This window comes from Protomyctophum parallelum (assembly GCF_964188405.1).
Source record: "Protomyctophum parallelum genome assembly, chromosome: 4".
NCBI lineage: Eukaryota > Metazoa > Chordata > Actinopteri > Myctophiformes > Myctophidae > Protomyctophum > Protomyctophum parallelum.
The window spans coordinates 48689578-48711033 of NC_139700.1; the positions used below are offsets into that span (position 1 = coordinate 48689578).

Sequence of the window (21456 nt, forward strand, 5' to 3'; positions counted from 1 at the left end):
GTCTGGCTCCCTGCCTGTCCATCTTTCCACTTTGGCCACTCCCCTCTCCCATTGCTTCTACACACACCTGTCTCATCAGTCCATTTGTTCCCTTCTCACTGCACCTGTGCCATCTTCCCCTATCAAGCCTCCACCTATAAGACTGGACTCATTCTGCTCATTCTTTGCTAGAGTATAACCTAATGTTGTGTTTTCTGGACTCCTGCTTTTCAGTAGATCTTTCCCCAGTGTTCCTCAGGTTTGATCTTCTGCTTATTTTTTGGACTTTGATACGACTTTCTCCTTTGTTTGCCTTTTGACCTGCCTATGGATTTATGTTTTTTGTCCTGCCTGCTTCACTTTATGTAAGCCTTCCCCTTAGGTTTTGTCATTATTAAACTCTTGCAAAGTACCTTGCCTGTGTTGCCTGCATTTGGGTTCTACTTTGACACGCACCATAACAGCACTACCTTAAAATGCAACAGAATGCTCACCAACAACACACCTAAGAGGGAGTAGAGGAGCTGGGTTCATTAGGGGGCTTCAGGTTGAATGAATTGAAGAAGGAGGAAACTTGGTCGGGCAACTCTGCGAGTACACTCCGAGCCAGAGCCACCCTGTCCCCTCGGAACTGTCTGAAGGGCACAAACTGGACAATGTCTCGCGCCGCGGCGTCGCCCCTCTGTGAACGCAGGATCTGGTCGTCACTGTCGAGGAACTCCATGGCGCTGAAGTCTGCGTTGCCCACCCCGACGATAATGACCGACATGGGCAGACGAGAGGCTTCCACTATGGCGGTGCGCGTCTTATCCATGTCCGTGATCACGCCGTCGGTGAGGATGAGCAGGACGAAGTATTGAGAGGCAGCGTTCTGCCGCAAGGCTTGTCTAGCGAAGGAGGCGACGTGGTCGATGACCGGGGCAAAGTTGGTCGGACCGTAGAGCCTCACCTGGGGCAGGCACTGCTGGTAGGCGGTCACCACTCCTTCTATGCCGACACAGAATGGATTTGATGCGTTGAAATTGATAGGAAATATGGGGGAAACCTGCCACTGAGGAGGGATCTGGGCTCCGAATCCAAAGGAAGGAAACATCTTGTTCCTGTCGTAGTCCTGGATGACACTGCCCACGCCCCAGAGCGCCGACAGGTACTCATTAAAGCCCTCGGGGTTGATGTAGTGGAGAGACTGGGGGCTCCTGGGGTCCCCGTTGGAGGCTGTGAAATCCACGGCGATGTTGAAGTGGAGCTGACAGCCGCCCATGATGTAATCCAGGAAGGTATAAGCCTTCACCACCTGGCACTGTTTGACACAGATCACCCCGGAGTTTTTATAACTTGTCTTCTTTTGCGACTTTTTCGAGTTGATACATTGGAACTCGACCGGGGATAGCTGTGTTCCCACTTGCATGCGCGAGACCGTGGTCTCGAACTCTCCGATCAGTGCATGGGAGCCGGATTCACGATGGTCGTAACATATCACCTTTATCGGCTTCTCCACGTCTCCGTCACAGAGAGACTGCAGGCGGACCGCGAAGGGTCTCCATACTGGATTCAGGTTGTTCTTCACCACCTCTGTCCTGTGAGCCAGCTGCCATCTAGTTTCAGACTTCTTGTAGATCTCCAGGAATGGGTCTGACCACCACATATACTTGTTGTCTAAGTCTCTGGCATGTACTATAAAATTGGCCACCGTGTTGTCGGCCATCTCGTCGGCACATATCGTGATGGTTCCACGGCCCGCAGGCTTATTGTTCCTCAGCGACAGAGGTCGGGTCAGCCTCTTGCAGGACACGATCTGTCCCAGGTTACATTCCAGCTGTCCCAGGAAGTCTTGATTTCGCAGGTCGTCGGTGTCGTCGTCTACGTCGTACATGCAGAACATGAGCTTCTGCACGTTCTCAAAGTAATAGTCCACGACAATCTTCTTCGCAAACTTTGGATTGAGACAATTCAGGATCATTTCTGTACGTCCGACCTCATGCCACTGGGACGTCCCTGATTGATCCATGTACTGCATGTACAGGATACACAGGGGGTCAGACATGGACAGGTTGTCCTTGTCCAAAAGATTCTCACAGGAGATGGTTAGCTCCACCTCGTTCATACAATGATTGGACCCCCAACCTTCATGCAGTACTTGTGCGCCACCTGTAGAAGCCATGGTAAGGTTGTCTAGGTTGGTAATGTATGGGTATACGTTGCTTTAGGTTTGTTGTTAGTCGGTGACTGTGCTTTATGCACATGCAAGCTGCTCAATCTAAAACAACCTGCTAAACAGACCAGAATACAGTTTAAGTGTTACCCAGTCTGGCCATGACGAGGCATGATGTAACATGTGAATCACAATCCGATCCAATCACATGTGAATGTAAATAATCATATGGTGGCCATGCCCATATATGGGCATACATACGGATATGGAGAGCCCATGATGTCATCATGGGCTCTCCATATATGGGCATACATCTGAGTGGAGGGACTGACACATATATATATATATATAATTTCAATATATGGGCATGCTGCTACTGTATCCCTGTTTTCAGTGGCAACAGGGATCTCCAACAACAGCTATCTCCATAGCCGCGTTGTGGGCTTGTAGATCGGCTATTTTCAACAAGTGAAAAGAAACTGTCATTACGACGCCATCAAGGCCCGCCTAAACACATTTTGTTCGACTACATCAACTCTAGATTTAGTCGACTAAAATCGTATGATATTTAGTCAACTAAAACTAGACTAACACTATAAAGCAATCCAGGTGACTAAAATGTGACTAAAAACTAAATTAAAACTATTCAAGAGACTACGACAAACACTAAAATCAAAATGTGCTGCCAAAAACAACACTGAATGACACATTTTAAAAAGGTTTTTTTTACAACACAAATCTTATTCTTACGAAATCTTTTCAGATGGGATTCTGTGAATTAATACATAATCAGACCAAGTTGGGGGTCCACATGTAATTGTTTGAGAACCTTATTGACTGTGTCTGTGCTACAGTACATGACTCTCTTCGCTCACAAGCCTAAATATAAAGGTGAGAGAGGTCAAGTCCACTAATATAATGCTTCATCATCAGCAGAGCCTTAGATATAGACAGAGTTACGCAAACTGCGGTCACTTCATGGGGCTTCAGTCCAATGGCGGCTCTCCTACATAGACTTCTATTGGGAAATGGGGACAACCAACTGGCCAAGTCCTGGTCCGGAAGTAGGCAGAAATGCATTGGACACAGGGCAACAGCCCAGCCAGGCCCGGCGCCAGGATGAAATGACAGAGGGGGCAATCGGGGGCAGGTATTGGACATGAAGACAATGCGCCACATTTGCATATCTATAGAGGGCTTTCAAGCAATGGAATTTAATTGAATGCCTGGAAATGTACCATTGTTTTGTCTATAACTATTTGATCTAAGGGGGCAAAGAGGTTGATTTAGGGGGGCAAAGACCCCCTTGGCCCCCTCGTGGCGCCGGGCCTGAGCCCAGCTTTAATGATCTTATACTTAAACCCCTTTATTTTAGATTGTTTTGTAGTAATAGTACAACATAAACATTAAAGAGTCTTTAGTTGTTACTGTGCAATACTTTAAAACAGATGTCATGTTGCACACATGACTTAAAATAGCTCTTGTTTGCGCCGTCCTCGTTGAAAACAATGTATTTCCAACTCCAGCTTGTCTCAGTTCAGGCTGCATTCAAGTCATTCAATGTTGTTTTTATGGTTGTTGAGGAGCGCTCCTATGGCCAGATTTGAGGGTTCGAGTAAACGCAAACATTGTGTTAACACTGTGTAAAACATTTAAACATTAAAACCTTTTCATTGTGTTTACACAAACATTGTGTCTTTGTAAACACAATGTTTGTGTAAACACAATGTCTGTGTAAACAAAATGTTTGTGTACTGTAAACACAATGTCTATGTAAACACAATGTTTGTGTAAACACAAACATTGTGCTCGAGCGATCGATTTCTGCCCCCTCAATGTCGTAACTCTATTAGATGATCTATACTATTAGACGGCTATTGAGTGTTGATTGATTGATTGAAATATTTATTAACAGTTTGCAGAATTTACAGTACATTTCAAGCACAAACTCAATACAAAGACTGTTAACTGTGAGTGGACGACCCAATTAAGCATTACACTTGTTTACAACAGGGTCCACATTGTTCAATTCATCAAAACATTTAGAGACATACAAATAGACATTTCTATATATGTAGCTAAAGTACAGAACAGGAATTCATCATATAGGAAGCAAAAAGGGAAAAGATACATGAGGGGAAAAGGGGGAGTATTGCACCTTTATATAACCCCCAGGAGGTGGCAGCCATGTAACGCTTCCCTCAGTCTCAACAAACATCCAAAGGAGAAGAAGAAGAGAGTTGTATTGTGGGACCAAAGCAACAGCAGCACATGAGCACACCGTGTTCTATTATATATCTGACAACTGCACATTTATCACCAGCAAGCAGAACACACTGCCCTCCAGGACAAGTAGGGTAAGAGATATTAGATAAACGCTGCCTCTATGTGCTTCATAACAATGTGTAAAGTGTAAAGTTACACCGGCGTTACGTGTATTAGGTGTAACTTTTCTTGTATAAGTGTCCTTCTCAGTCACCGTGTGTGTGCCACCATGCATGCAGCGTGCTGTACAATGAACAGAGGAGGAGGTGTGGTGTCTGTGTAGTGTTGCTAACTGCTGCTCGCTAACTATATACTAGCCATGTTGTTGGCCCAGGCAGAAGAACAATGTCCTTTAGATGTTTCTGGTGGAGGTGTGGGGGTCGTTTTATACGATATAAGGACAATCATTTGTCACATTTAATGGAAGAAGCTGAAGTGCTGGTATAGTGCTGTTGTTTCTCTTTTTTCTTTTTTGTTATCTTTTGTATGAGTAATTGTCTTGTCATTGATGTTTTTGTTTTTTTTGTGTACATTTGTATCTGTTGTCATTTGTCATGTTGTCTATTGTCATTTGTGTGAAAAAAGATAAATCTATAAATACATTGTTGAAGAAAAAACAACAAAAAAACCCCAATGTCCTTTAGTTTTAGACCAGTGGTTCCCATTAACCTTTTCATGTCAAGGACCCCCAAATCGACACTATAATGAGCCCGCAGACCCCCCATTTGAAAAAGACATGCCAGGGACCCCCCCAGGTTCTATAACAGTGATTATCGACCCGTTTAATTTCAAGGACCCCCCAGTTTGACATGCATTAGGCAGCCTACAGAGTACAGACCCCCCATTTAATGGAATTTCTATCTCTGGGACCCCCAATTTGTCTACACTCTCAGAGTTACAGACCCATAAGGGTCCATTTGGTTCCAAGCTATATCATTTGACTGGGTAGGCTACCCCCTGGAACTCTCAAGGACGTCCCCTGGGGGTCCCCGGACCCTGACTTTGGGAACCACTGTTTTAGAGAGGACGTTGGTGTTGTTTAACTGCCCAGATGTCCCCCCCCACACCACCTCACACAGTAATCCTAGTTAAAGTTACAAGGTTCTGCTGCTGTCTTTAATATAAAAATCACACCCGTGTGAACTGAGTGGTGCAACTCCCCTCCCCCCCTCTCTCTCTCTCTCTCTCTCCCTCCCCCTCTCATTAGCAGGCAACAGTGCAGCACTATCCCTCTCTCTGTTTCTGGCACAACAGCGCCCCTACTGGTACTCATAGTCATATACTGGTGCTCATTAACCAACACATAGACACACAGGTGAACGAACACGGACATTGCTGTTCCTTGGAGTGGTTGCACCACTCAAAAAATATATATATACATTTTCAGGTGGGTCACCAATTTCATCCAATCAGGAGAGGGAAGTCGGGGAACCCATCCCGGCACCCCCATTTAAAATCTTCAATTTTATGCGTTCCAGATCGACTGGATTGTGTCCGCTCCTTTTCCAATTCCTTTATGTACTATCATCCTGTATGATTGTTATTTTATTTTACTTTTTAAATATTTTTCTGACCTGACAATGTATTTTCTGTTTACTATAAAGATCTGGAGAGATGGATATAGAGATGGTTAGTGAACAAACTATCTCTACTCTAGCAATGATTGTTATGAAGATATGACTTACAACATCAGTAGCTTATGACAGACATCAATCAAATGTACTGCAAGTTTGGGTTCCTACGGGTTATAGGAGGCGTCCTATTGACTCACTGGGGCACAGTGTTTATTCCAAGAAAGAACATAAACAACGTTTATTGTTTATTTAACCTTCTCCCCCATGGCTCCAACCTTTTAGGTTAAAGGAGAATTCCATGCTAGAAGGCTTTCTTACCTTTATTTGTAGTTGTCACGTCCCCACCAAAGAGGTCCAGGTGTTATTTTGTGCAAAAGCGCATTATTGGCTATTTCCTCTACCATAAGCCCTCAATGAATTGCATTGAATTGAATGGGGCTATGGGGTGTTATGCTAATTCGCTCATTTCCATCACTCAAAAATCAATATTCTTTGTATATGTCATCTCTTCATAATGTAAATAGTATCCCTTCCCAAGTGGCACACTTTACTACTTATTTAGATGGAAATAAGCGAATTAGCACAAAAACCCAACCCCCATTGAGGGCTTATATTAGGGGAAATTGCCAATAATGCACTTTTGCACAAAATAACACCTGGACCTCTTTGGTGGGGACGTAACGACTACAAATAAAGGTAAGAAAGCCTTCTAGCATGGAATTCTCCTTTAAGGTAAGGAGTGGACTATTCTGATACACAATGAAAATGGTGTCTTTTGAACGTAATTGTTTTATAACTAAAGCAATGAGCACAGATAATGTTATGCATGGATCTATCTAGGCTAATTAATCTAGGCTTAATGTAAGTCGCTCTGGATTAAGAGCGTCTGCTAAATGCCTAAATTGTAAATTCTAAATTGTAATTATTATTAGACCGATCCATCTAATCTAACCCAACACATGTTTAGAAGTCTGACACGATTGGAGACGACATAAAAATGGATATTTGATTCAGAAGTGAGTTAACAAAAGTAGAGAGAGAGAGAAGGAGAGAAAACCTGACAAAATGGCAACAAAGAAGCTCCGTCTACCCTGCCAGAGAGAGATAAGAGGCGCGCCAGACAGCAAAAGCATGTAGGTGTTATCGATGACGGCTTTTTAGGCCACATGAGCAACAGTTGGGATGATTACTCTGAATTATTATTGGGGTAGGACTATGAGACTAGCTCTGGTCCATAGCTCTAAGTGAGCAAGCAAAAATGTTATTTTTATTTACGTTAAAGACGAGAGGCTGGTCTGCGTTCATGCGAGCTCCGGTAGTTGACAGTAACATAGCTCTAAATGCAACGCATTAGAGCTATGGACAAGAGCTAGTAGGAGACTAGAGTAGAGCCTTATTCACCTCCAGCTAATGATGGCCACTGTTATTTTTCCTCATTGCTGATATTCTTTCTATTCTACTTCTTTTTAGGTGAGACTTGTCCATCTTAGATTGTAACTACACTTATATGCCTGAGAGACTGAACACACATCTGATATTCTTTCCATTCTTCTTCTTTTAGGTGAGACTTGTCCATCTTAGATTGTAACCACCTATGTGCCTGAGAGACTGAACACACATCTGCTCAATGGCTGCCTTGGGCTCCACGACCACCACCAGCGCTGTGCCGGAGGGCTTCCTCTATGAGACCAAGTACATCGTCCTCAACTACCTGGGTCTCCTGCCTGCCTACAGGTTACAGGCTGCAGGACAAGGTGAGTCCTCAACTACCTGGGTCTGCTGCCTGCCTACAGGTTACAGGCTGCAGGACAAGGTGAGTCCTCAACTACCTGGGTCTGCTGCCTGCCTACAGGTTACAGGCTGCAGGACAAGGTGAGTCCTCAACTACCTGGGTTTCCTACCTGCCTACAGGTTACAGGCTGCAGGACAAGGTGAGTCCTCAACTACCTGGGTCTCCTACCTGCCTACAGGTTACAGGCTGCAGGACAAGGTGAGTCCTCAACTACCTGGGTCTCCTACCTGCCTACAGGTTACAGGCAGGACAAGGTGAGTCCTCAACTACCTGGGTCTCCTACCTGCCTACAGGTTACAGGCAGGACAAGGTGAGTCCTCAACTACCTTGGTCTCCTACCTGCCTACAGGTTACAGGCAGGACAAGGTGAGTCCTCAACTACCTGGGTCTCCTACCTGCCTACAGGTTACAGGCTGCAGGACAAGGTGAGTCCTCAACTACCTGGGTCTCCTACCTGCCTACAGGCTGCAGGACAAGGTGAGTCCTCAACTACCTGGGTCTCCTGCCTGCCTACAGGTTACAGGCATCAGGTGAGAGGAAAGACTGATTTCAGAAATTATTCCCTTTCAATCCACTTTTATTTTATTTTATTATGGCTACTTTGGATTTAGACTAGAGCACCGACCGATGCCATACATTTGGGGCCGATCCAGATTGTTTATTTTTTATTATTAATATGAAACAAATGTGAAAAATAATTGATTTAATGTTCTATTTGAGAACATTCTGATATTTAACACAAAAAGTCAAATAATGGCAGATATATTTGTCGAGGCTCTAGCTCTAGTTTAGATCTAAACCTGAAGTGAAATGGAAAATACTAGTCTGAGTCAAGTGTATCTAGTAGACAGTTGACACACACACACACACACACACACACACACACACACACACACACACACACACACACACACACACACACACACACACACACACACACACACACACACACACACACACACTCTTCCTTGTTTGTATTATTGGCTGTCTTGATTGTATAGACCTTTTTCTGTTTCGTAGTAACTTCCTTGTTTTATTTTTGCTTTTATTCTCTATCTTAAAGCACTTACTACAAGTGAGCTTATAGATCGGCTGTTTTCTAAATGTTTTTTTCTCTTTTTATAATATTTAGCAATTTGGCCAATGTTTGAGCAGTTTTTGTGGTGATTAAAATTAAAAGATCTTTAAGTTAAATTGTCACTTCACTGTCATCTGGGGACCCTGGACCACTGGGTTAGTGTAGCTGTTGACCCTGGACCACTGGGTTAGTGTAGCTGTTGACCCTGGACCACTGGGTTAGTGTAGCTGTTGACCCTGGACCACTGGGTTAGTGTAGCTGTTGACCCTGGACCACTGGGTTAGTGTAGCTGTTGACCCTGGACCACTGGGTTAGTGTAGCTGTTGACCCTGGACCACTGGGTTAGTGTAGCTGTTGACCCTGGACCACTGGGTTAGTGTAGCTGTTGACCCTGGACCACTGGGTTAGTGTAGCTGTTGACCCTGGACCACTGGGTTAGTGTAGCTGTTGACCCTGGACCACTGGGTTAGTGTAGCTGTTGACCCTGGACCACTGGGTTAGTGTAGCTGTTGACCCTGGACCACTGGGTTAGTGTAGCTGTTGACCCTGGACCACTGGGTTAGTGTAGCTGTTGACCCCGGACCACTGGGTTAGTGTAGCTGTTGACCCTGGACCACTGGGTTAGTGTAGCTGTTGACCCTGGACCACTGGGTTAGTGTAGCTGTTGACCCCGGACCACTGGGTTAGTGTAGCTGTTGACCCTGGACCACTGGGTTAGTGTAGCTGTTGACCCTGGACCACTGGGTTAGTGTAGCTGTTGACCCTGGACCACTGGGTTAGTGTAGCTGTTGACCCTGGACCACTGGGTTAGTGTAGCTGTTGACCCTGGACCACTGGGTTAGTGTAGCTGTTGACCCTGGACCACTGGGTTAGTGTAGCTGTTGCAACATGAAAGATATGTAACAAACTGAACAGACAGTGCTCAAGATCATGTATAAATCCTATCGTATAAGTAACGGTAATGGGTCGCACACACCAAGACTGCATTTCAGTCATTTATTCTTGCATTTTGGACAGGAGACAAACGTTTAGTCTATCCAGCCTTAGCCGAAACATTTGTCTCCTAAATGCAAGAATAAATCACTGAAACGCAGTCTTGGTGTGTGCGACCAATTACCGTTATTTATATGATATGATTGCACGGGTAACACACCTCAAGTCAGAGCGCGGTGGTCACATGAGTCATATGTAAGTCCTGTCATTGACAGTTGTGTAATAGCCGGTGCTTACAGTCATAACAATGCCAGGTCATATGTGTCAAAGGCTTCATGTGTCAAACGGCCTTATCCCATTCTGGGCAGGGACACCTTTTGGTGTTTTAAAGCGTTATGGTTATATACTTTAGCTATTGAAAAATAGCATATCTACAAGCTCATAGCTTATATGAGCTTGTAGGTCTGCTATTTTTTTTAAATCGTGAAAATGTGCCTCAAAACTTTGAATATATTTACAGAGTGAACATTTTAACTCAAATCTTTGCTTCTGGGGGGGGTTCCTGGAACAACATATTTTGAGATGCAGGTCGGCGGCCAATTACATATATTTTTGGGGCTCCTTGACCTGAAATCGTTTTCTTTCTATTTTTTTCAGAAAAAGGATTTTAGAAGATATTTAGTAGAATCGAGCTCAGGTCTAAAGGGGTTAAGTGATGACTCCCTTGCCTGTCGTGAATGTATGCTGCCCTTGAGACAACATTTCTGACATGTACAGTACTAGTACTACTGTATATCAATGTCCTACTGTACTACTCATCATGTACTACTGTATATCAGACATGTACTACTGTATATCAATGTCCAAAGCAATTTGGTTGTTGTGGTTTTGGTATGTTCAGATCATACAACAGATCATACACAGGCCCGGCTTAGGGCCAGTTAGTGGGACTTTTCGACTTCCTATTCTTGCTAATCTAATGATGCTGTCGTAATCAGAGAGAGACAGACAACGTGGAGCACAGGGTCAGGTCAGGTCAGGTCAGGCCAGGATAAAGTGCGCTTTTTTGTTTCAAGAGACATTGATGCGCCTCCAGGTTCTTGGGCACGAAAACCTTGGCCACGAAAGGGCTTCAAAACTGTAACTGTAAGTTAGACATGTGTGATTGCATTTGGAGGAATGCTCCAAAAGTCCATACCATGGCTGATGTGTTAATTGGAAGTGGTACTGACCGTATAGCTCATTAAAATGTTCTTTAGGATGTTGAAAATGGACTGTGAAACTGAAATCCATAGAAAAAAATAAAATTAATAGTAAATGTTGGTCAGTGTGTTGGTTATATTAGTCCATTTTGGGGGCGGGAACCCCTTTTGGTGTTTTAAGCATTCTGTTCTACTTTAGCTATTGAACAATAGCAGATTTACAAGCTCATAGCGCGGCACTTGTACGAGCTTGTAGGTCTGCTATTTTTGAAAAAAATGTGGCGCGGATTTTGGAATTCTTTCAGAGCGAATATTTTTTAACTCAAATCTTTGCTTCTGGGAGGAGGGTCCCTGGAACAACATATTTTCAGATGGGGGTCGGAGGCCAAATACAGATAATTTTTGGGGTCCTTGACATTAAATAGTTTGAGCACCACTGACATAATTAGAAAGATTTCAGAAAACCGTCAGGATTTCAGAAGGCATTTGTAGAATCCTCCTCAGGTCTCTAAATGCGTTAGTCGTCCCCATATGGTCCATTCCTTCCCTAGTGTAACAGGACGTGACAAGGCCCTCAGGCATTTTCAGTAACGAGAGAGAGAGAAAAAGTACTCCTCTTTATTTCCTGTATCCCCCCCCCCCTCCTCTCTGTGGCCACGCCAGGGATGGGATGGGATGGGATGGGATGGGATGGGATGGGGGGAGAGAGAGAGAGAGAGAGAAGTGGCTCTGATCCCTCTGCTTTCCGCTTGGCCCACTCCGGGTTCTGACAGCTCCTGTCATGTGTAATCAACCACAGGATTACTCACTCACACGCCCCATGAGCCCAGTGCAAAGAGAGAGAGAGAGAGAGAGAGAGAGAGAGAGAGAGAGGCACAGGTCCGGACTGAACTGACTGCTGAAACAGCACCCGCCTGGGAAAAGCAACACAGATCCTCCATGAGTGAGAGTTGAATGTGTGAGGGACGGCAGTGGGGCTGGCTGTCCGCTGTGGTGGGCTGAAGTGTGGCACTGACTTATGAAGGGGCTGGGCATGACGTATGACGCACTAGATCTACTTTAGTTGCTCCATTCCTGTTAACCCATTCTGACCTGAGATCAGATTCATACGAGGTTTCCACTGGACACACGCTGGTCTGACGAACCCATTCTGACCTGAGATCAGATTCTAAAAATGTCAGTCGTTCTTCGATTTTTCAAAAAATAGCAGACCTACAAGCTCGTATCGCGCCACTCGGTGGCGCGATACGAGCTTGTAGATCTGCTATTTTTCAATAGCAAAAGCATAAATGATGCTGACACCAAAATGGGTGCCCGGTCAGAATGGGTTAAAGATGGAGTGCCGTGATTTTTTTCCCACCCTAAAACATGATCATCAGGTCTTATTGTTATATAAGGAGGTATATATATATTTTTTTAAAGTGTACAGTATTTGTTAAAATGCTGTTTTTATGTGGGCGCGCCCACTAGTTCATTAAGTATGCCTGGTTTGCCTGGTGGGTGGTGATGGGTGGTGATCCACCTGAATGGTGGATCACCACCCACAGCTGTAGTTGTATGATAAAGGGGTTTAGGGGAGGGGCTGATAGTGTGATGTCACTATATTACTGTTCATTTCATTGGCCCGTTTGACTGTCAAGGGTTCAGCCTCCAGGAAGAAACCCTAAATACAAAGTTAATACACCATTGCACATAAAAACGACTCCAGGGTGTCTAATGAAGTACTGTCACCTCATAGACACATCAAAAACTGGAAAAATACAACAATTGTGGCACTCCATCTTTAAAGTTTAATTGAACATACATTAAAGGAAATTAAATGCCCAATGACTGCCTGGACAATCGTAGTTTAGAATAATGAATAGCACTGTCTTGGGGTGGTCAGTCAGCTTCCAGGGCCATGCGCCACGCTGTGCCCCCCCCCCCCCCCCCCCCAGAATGTGATATGCTAAGTTATTAAGGGGCGCTAACCCCTCCTATGTCCATCTTTCAGGGTTTGTCCTAACGCAAACATTGCCCTAACACAGACATTGAATGTCCAGCTTTGAGCGCTTGTCCCAACACAAACATTAAATGCCATTGATAATGAATGGCCAGCTTTGAGCGTTGTTGCTAATTCTGCTTTCATATTGATGAACTGATTCAATGGCAAAGTGTCCACTAAGACCAAAACGCTTCATTCCACAAGATAACTTGGTTGTAACTTTGCTCAGTTGGCAGTGATATAAGACCTCTGGGCCTTCATGCTGTAGTTGTGCTTTGTGTATACTTGCATGGTCATTTTAATTTAACAGAGAGGTATCTTTTTCAACCACAGAAAATGTGACCGGGGCCGCTTGGCTGACGTAGTTTATCTGTTTATCTCTTTCAGGAGGAGACTCCCCGTCGTCTGGGGGGGGAGGAGACGGCGAGAGGGAGAGGAACAAGGCACTGAGGGGGCAGATAGAAGAGGAACTGAGGAAACTGGAAGATGACATCTCTGCCTGTAAGTGAACTAGCCCTGGTCCAGGGCTTACAGCGACTCTCTCACTGACGCCCTGTGGAAGTGCCTTCCGCAGCCCTCTAGCATTTTTCTCACTCCCGTGCGAGTGTTTACAATTCCCAGCAAATAAACAAAACGACGTAACTATACTCACCGAAACAAAGCCTGATGGACCTTACGGTAAAAGTCTATTCTCGAAGCTGGGAAGCGTCTCAGGTCCCCAGCTTCTCTCTAAAATGCACTTTGAGCCATTTCAATACAGCAATGTACCGGACCGCCAACGCCAAGAGTAATCCTTTCTACTACGGCATTTACGGGTTTTGCCTGCGTCGATCTGGTTGGATTCATTTTATTTAATGACTAAAATAATGCATTTTAGAGAAGCTAGGGACCTGAGACGCTTCCCAGCTTCGAGAATAGACTTTTACCTTAAGGTCTAGCAGGCTTTGTGTCGTTGAGTAGTTACGTAGTTTTGTTTATTTGCTGGGAATTGTAAACACTTGCACAGATGGTGAAATTACATATGATCTTGGGGGTCCTTGACATGTCCTTGACATCCAGGTTAACTGGAGACTCACATTTGGTCTATATCTACAGTTCTGCCATTCCGTACGACGTACATATGCATAACCATATGAATATGGAGCAGGGTGCACATTGGTGACAGTCAGCGAAACATGGAAATCAACACACCTTTTTGAACGCAATACCCGCCACTGCGCTACACATTGTTAGAATCGATTAAATCGTCTGCAACTACTTAAAACTTAGATTTATACTTTTTGTATAATGTATAGCCGGCAGCCGCGTCTGCTAAATGCCTAATTTGTAAGTTGTTATAACAACGATGTTAATAGTGTAAATAATTATGACTAGATCGGTTGCAGTCTTTCTCCAATTTCTGCAACCTATTATTCTATTCTCCTTAACTCTTGCTGCCGTGTGAATAATAAATCCTCAAATATAATTGTCCCACACTAAGAGGATAGCACTTTATGTAGACTTAGATAGCATTTTATACAGACTTGTAGCATGTTACGTAGACAGCACTAGAATTGCATTTTTATGTAGTCATAGCACTTTATATTACATGTATTGTATAGTGTTGTATGTATAGTTTAAATATATATATAGTTTCATTATATAGATACTTCACTGTTACGTTCTTAGCTTACGCATGTTTCATGATAACTACTTTTTATATATGTGATGTATTGCCATGCATTTTTGTTATTGCTTAACCCATTCTGACCTGAGATCAGATTCTAAAAATGTCTGTTTGAAAATGACAGTTTTCTGAAAAAACTATGTTTCTATGTCAGTCGTTATTCGATTTTTCAAAAATAGCAGACCTATGAGCTTGTAGATCTGCTATTTTTCAATAGCTAAAGCATAACATAATGCTAACACCAAAAGGGGTTCCCGTCCCAAAATGGGTTAATGTAAATCGCTCTGGATTAAGAGCGTCTGCTAAATGCCTAAATTGTAAATGGATGTTCATGTCTGTTCCTCCTCAGCGTTCTCCAGCACAGGCTTCGACAGGCATACGTCGCCCGTGTTCCACCCGGTCGACCCGGAGAACTCCATCGAAGACTGTCTCGGCGCCATGGGAGACGGGGTGTCCCGAGACCTGGGCTCGTACCTGGCTACGGTTGTACGGTCTCTCCTCAACGGGTCAGTGTTCTGCTCCAACAGTGCCACAGCTTGACGCCTCCTTTTGAGCTTTTTAGATTTGATGTTTTCGGTGCGCAAACACGTGTAACATGTGGCTTCTGGTAAATCCCTGGAAAAACATATTTTCAGATGGGGTCGGCACTCGGCGGCCAAATACAGATATCTTTGGGGTCCTTGACATGAAAATATTCGAGAACGACTGACATAGAAACATGGGGTTTTTCAGAAAACTGTCAGGATTTAGACGACATTTGTAGAATCTTTTCTCAGGTCTAAATGGGTTAACATTTCACAGATTGGAACAAAACCTTTCAGTTAGTAGGTTGGAGCTGGAACGTAATCTTTTAGAGTTTATAGTTTATACAAAAACACATCAGCAGTGCAAAACAAACCACAATGCACTCAAATATCCAATGGCAAAATATGAGGAAATCTTTCCCAACCAGGTTGTAATCAATGTCCAACAAAACAAACAGAACCCTGTCATGCTATTAATTACAGTGTCTTTATGAGTTAATACTACTGACCAATGCACAATTCCTGAGGGACAGAATAGATTTTTGTATTCTCTCACGTGGTAGATCTCCCGGTGAACCAGGTCATAGGCCCCGCTACAAGCTCTAAGAATGTGTCCAGTTGCGATGCATTTTGAGCTTGTATCGGCTATTTTTGGCAAATGTTGCCAAAAATAGTGTAATTAGTAATGGTTTGATCGTTGGTGTGTTTTCCAGTCCTCTGGACTACCCAACCTTCAGAGACGCATGTCTGGACGCCTCAACACACACACCGGGGGGCTGGAACCAGGTGAGACCTACACACACACACACACACACACACACACACACACACACACACACACACACACCCTAGGTCCTAGGTGGCATAATAGCCAAAACTAAACAGCTGGGTGATTTGGGATATGCTGCCTACTCCAAACTGTTTCACACGTGTGTCTGCCCTGTCATGGATTATATGGCGGGAATATGGGGCTCAAACATGAATATGAAGGGACAAATGGTTCAGAATAGAGCCATACGGTACTTTTTAGGAGTGCACAAATTTACGCCTGTATTAGCAATAACAGGAGACATGGGTTGGGAGCCGTGTGAGATAAGGTGGAGAGGCAGCATGATGGCCTTATGGAACCGACTAATCAGAATGCCAGAGAACAGAGTTGCTAGGAAGATTTTCAACTGGGATGTATCAGTAAAAGGTGCATGGGCAAGTGCAATAGAGGACACTCTTGTACGAACTGGGTTACATGACAGTTTTCTAAATAACAGGGTTGTAAACATCTCCATGGTTAAAGACACACTTTATAGTTTATTTCAGAACAAATGGTCACAGGACATATTGTACAAACCAAAGTTGAGAACATTTGTTACGATAAAAAGCTGTTACGCTAGTGAAAAGTACGTCTGTGCCCCATTATCCAAAAGACAAAGATCCCTATGTGCCCAACTTCGTTCTGGGATCTTGCCCTTGCACCTTGAGACTGGGAGGTATAGAGGAGTTACAGAAGAAGAACGTATTTGCACCTACTGTGATATAAATGATATTGAGAATGAGTTCCATTTTCTTTTCTATTGCCCGTTGTATCATGAGCTACGTCAAAAGTTATTTAACAGATGTAAAAATATAGATCTGATGTGGTTAAGTGATGCAGAGCGACTGCGATGGATTTTCGAACAAAAGATATTTGCATTAGCAGAATATATAGAGAAAGCTTGGGACATACGGACAAAGAAAACTTATATGTGATGTATTTTATTTTATTTTATGATAATGCTTATTTCTGTTTTTGTTTTGATCAAATACTTTGTGTAAATTCTGTGTGGGAAGTGAAACGTGATATTGTTTATTTATGTTGTTGGTGTCTTATAATCCCGTAAGGGATGGGTCTTAATGACAAGACACGAAAATAAAAATTCATTCATTCATTCATTCATTCATTCATTCATTCATTCATTCATTCATTCATTCACACACACACACACACACACACACACACACACCAGCATGATCGCTGAGGGGGGGAACCGCAGCCATGATACATTAGCACATGCTCTCTAGCATCACATAGCCTATTGCCAAAAAGCAGTGAACTCTGATGAGTCTCATCATTGTTTAAGCTAAACGGTCACAGTGATGGAGGTTCTGCTTTAGCCCTGTGCCCACTTCAATGCGCTTCTGAGAATACACAGGTGGAACAGATTAACGAGTGACAGCTAACGAGCAAGCTACGCTGTCGTCGTAGCTGCCTGCATGTGAGCTTGCCTGATCGGCTGTTTGTTTCGCGGAGCCACTTGACTGTGTGTGTGTGTGTGTGTGTGTGTGTGTGTGTGTGTGTGTGTGTGTGTGTGTGTGTGTGTGTGTGTGTGTGTGTGTGTGTGTGTGTGTGTGTGTGTGTGTGTGTGTGTGTGTGTGTGTGTGTGTGTGTGTGTGTGTGTGTGTGTGTGTGATGTATGGGGAAATAACAAAGTTATTCTGATCCTGAGACGCAACACCTTGCTTGTCTCCTGAATCTGATTTAGGGCTGAACAGTGTATAAATATAAATGATTGTCTTTGCTATCTGAAAACCACTGCTGTCCTCTGTTCAGCTCCCCGTGTCTCCCACTCTCTCCTCCCTCCCTCCAGGTGCTGGTGCCCCTGGTGGTGATGCAGGAACTGCACGCAGAGGGCCAGTCCCTGGGCGCCCTGGTACCGCTGGGTGTTCGCTTCCTGGAGGAGACAGAGGCCGACTACATCATCCAGCAAGGAGGATGGGTGAGTTAGTTCACTGCTTTGTGTTACTGCCTGGCTTCGTTGCTTTGTTTGGAATAGATGCGTTGCTTAAAGCTAGTGGGTTCTAAGAACAGGGGTGAGGTGGGTTCTGGCTAGAGGAGCCAATCTAAGAACCCATCGGCATAAAACGGCGCCCTCTTTTCCTTTGAATTTGCAAGTCTGTGAGCCGAGAGACTAGGCCAGAGCTTACTGGATGAAGTACAGTATACTGTATGGCCAGTTGGGGGCAGCAGAGTGCTGTTAATAGCTGCCAATAACAGACCACTTCTGTTGGACTAAATCACTTGATGGTGCCAGTTTATATAGCACTGAAATGTGTTTGTTTTTGACCTGACCTGTTTTTGACCTGTCCTATATACAGGTTTAATGTTTGTCTTTAGGTCAATGTTTGTTTTGTAAACACCATTGACAATGAAGGGAAAATGTACGTCATAATGTGACTCATTACGTCATATTGTCTCTTTAATGTTAATGGCGTTTAATGTTTAATGTTTGCACCGTTTGTTTTACATCACCATCATCTAATCAACATGAGTTAGACTTTAATATATTGGCGCCCCTCACTTCACATGGGTGTCATTTCTTTATTATTTCCCTGAGATGCAACTATTGTCAGCTTGACATGAAATGTAATTTCATACTAACTAGATGATGTAATGTGCAGTTCAGGTCAGATGGGGGCGACATTGAGTGGTTTGAATTTACATGCTGAGGTGGGACAGCTATACTGCTTAACCTAATCTACAACAATCACGCTCTGAATAGGACGTGCACCAAACACCAACACTCCACTATTCAGCCCTAGTTCTTGTGCTATGGAGCGATAGTCATTTAGGCCAATATACGGGCCGGGGCACTTCTTTGGAAACTGTAATGATGGTGGCAGATTTGAGGCATTTCAGGACAACATGCCTGATGCAGGGATGTGTTAAAAACCCATTCTGGGTGGGAACCCCTTTTGGTGTTAGCATTATGTTATGCTTTAGCTATTGAAAAATAGCAGATCTACAAGCTCATAGCGCGCCACCGAGTGGCGCGCTACGAGCTTGTAGGTCTGCTATTTTTTTTTAAATCGAAGAACGACTGACATAGAAACATAGCTTTTTCAGAAAACTGTCAGGATGTAGAAGACATTTTTAGAATCTGATCTCAGGTCAGAATGGGTTAAAAATGTCTGTAACTGTTCCGCACAGTCTCTCTGAGTACTGAGTTCTGTCCCAGACCTGTGGGGCCTGTGATGGCTTGGATCCCCTGCCACAAGTGACGTGTGTCACTGGTTTCAGGGAAGTTGTATCCTCGAAGTGTCCTTGGGCAAAGACACTGAACGCAAGATTGCTCCCGATGTGCTGGTTGGTACCTTGCATGGCTTCCGCCGCAATCGGTGTGTGAATGTGTGAATGTAATGCACAATCTATATGTAAAGCACCTTGGATAAAGGAGATATATAAATGCACCATTTACCATTTACCATGTATCCTCCTTGACAAGTGCTGTTAAAATTAATGCGCAAACTCCCAAGCATGTCACCAAAGGCTGAATGAATGAGCTGCTGAATGGTCAAACGTATCTGGTTACCGTTTCTAGACAAGAAACTGCAATAAACCTACTTATTATTTAACATGCAACTTTACACTGCAGTGTAAAGGGGGTGTGTGTGTGTGTGGGGGGGGGGTGGCTTACCTTCCCACTATTTGTGACTGTTTCTGTCCGAGGCTAAGTCATTGATTTCTTTTATTTCTTTTTCGTTTTTTCATGTCATATGAAAGCAGGGAATCATAGCTTCAAATTGACATTTTTGGTTGTTCAGTTTTGGAGATATGGCTTATAGAGTAATGTCTTGCAGAGAAACAGAGTTGAGAAAACAGGCTTGGACTGTAACTAACATTACACCTAGCTACATGTTTATGCATTTATATTTCATATTTACATGTCAATATCAGCTCTGACATTTATTTCAGACTTGTTTTACGTTTAGGTTTAGTGAACAAAATGTGCACAGCGTAGATATAACAAATAACTTAAATATACAAAGAAACTTTAGCTCAACAACTTTAGCTTTTTGAATCTTTGATAAGCATGTCCAAAATATCATGGATGCCAGGTTGGTCCATGCGTGTAATATTTTCAGATGTTTTTATTCATACGAAAACAAAACAAACATAACCCTGTCATGCTGTTATTTACAGTGTCTTTATGAGTTAACCCATTTTAGACCGGAGGACGATTCTACAAATGCCTTCTACATCCTGACAGGTTTCTGAGAACCCTATGTTTTCATTCTATGTCAGTGGTTCTCAAACTATTTCATGTCAAGGACCCCCAAAACTATATGTAATTGGCCGCTGTCCCTCATCTGAAAATATGTTGTTCCAGGGACCCCCGACCCCCCCTCTTCCCCCCAGAAGCAAAGCTTTGACTTAAAAACGTTTGCTCTGAAAGAATATATTATTCAAAGATTTGCGCCGCATTGTCACGAGTTTTCAAAAATAGCAGACCTACAGGCTACAAGCTCATAGCGCGGCACCGAGTGCCGCGCTATGAGCTTGTAGATCTGCTATTTTTCAATAGCTAAAGTATAACATAATGCTATATAAACGGAAGTGGTTCCCGTCTAAAATGGTTTAATACTACTACGACCAATGCACAATTCTTGTGTTGTCACACGTGGCATATATTATTTCTTTATTCATTCTTTGGGTGAGGATTTCAGCCCTCTGGGGGGATCTCTCTCTCTCACGTTGTAGAGCAGAGTGCTGCTGATTTCAGCCCTCTGGGGGATCTCTCTCACGTTGTAGAGCAGCGCGCCGCTTGCTGCGTCACGACCAGACAGACATCTCCCCGTGAACCAGGTCACAGTGTGGTCACGTGGTGCGTTGCTCGCTGCTGACGTGAACACCGCGAGCAGGCAGGCGGTGTCCTGCGGCTCTGAATGAGGCCAACCCTCACTGGGGGTGACTCTTCTGTCACCGCAGATGAAGGAAAGAGGGGCAGAGAGGCTAACAGGAGGGGAGGGGCAGAGAGGCTAGCAGGAGGGCGGTGGAGGAGAACAGGGAAAAAAGGAAAGGAAAGGTACTATGTTTACCCAGGGTAACTGGACTAAGGAAAGGAAAGGTACTATGTTTACCCAGGGTAACTGGACTAAGCTCAAGAACTTGTTTACAGCCAGGCCCTCCTGGCCCTGCTCATAGAACATTTCATGGTAGGGGTTCAATGCCTTGCTCAAGGGCACTTCAGCGGTTGTAATTTTAACGTGCCGGTCCGGGGATACGAACTAGCGACCTTCCGATATCAAGATCGCTCCGCAAACCGTTCGGCCACTAAGGGAAAAGGAGGGGGAGGTAGAGAGTTTTTCAGACAGAGTACGAATACAAGTACTCAATTTTGAATACTCGCCAAATCCGAGTACCGTACCGATACGAGTACATTATTTTTGTTGAGTAACCACTTATTTTACCCCCTTTTTGACCGACTTGTCAGTTGTCATTTATGCTTGTAGATCGGCTGTTTTTGACTTGCTCCCGTTGCATTCGTTCAGCCTA

The 21456-nt window shown here is 44.0% G+C and overlaps 2 protein-coding genes across 4 annotated transcripts in view; one reads left to right on the forward strand and one right to left on the reverse strand.

Moving 5' to 3' along the window:
* Window positions 1-484: 484 nt before the first annotated feature.
* LOC310857240 (copine-3-like) lies at window positions 485-2083 on the reverse strand (the record flags this gene model as incomplete). The annotated part of the gene is made up of 1 exon (XM_083762851.1): window positions 485-2083. The coding sequence occupies one exon, from the start codon at window positions 2081-2083 to the stop codon at window positions 485-487; it is 1599 nt and encodes a 532-aa protein (XP_083618977.1).
* Window positions 2084-4370: 2287 nt separating this feature from the next.
* The window catches only part of bcl2l13 (BCL2 like 13), a 48965-nt gene continuing 31879 nt past the window's right edge, over window positions 4371-21456 (forward strand). For all 3 annotated transcript variants that reach the window (XR_014569176.1, XR_014569177.1, XM_083763813.1), the window contains exons 1-6: window positions 4371-4488; window positions 7532-7724; window positions 13347-13460; window positions 14975-15131; window positions 15863-15935; window positions 17771-17899. Coding sequence is in view for 1 of the 3 variants with exons in the window: in XM_083763813.1 (XP_083619939.1) it covers window positions 7598-7724; window positions 13347-13460; window positions 14975-15131; window positions 15863-15935; window positions 17771-17899 (600 nt within the window). In the remaining 2 variants the exon portion in view is untranslated. The remainder of the gene's footprint in view (window positions 4489-7531; window positions 7725-13346; window positions 13461-14974; window positions 15132-15862; window positions 15936-17770; window positions 17900-21456) is intronic.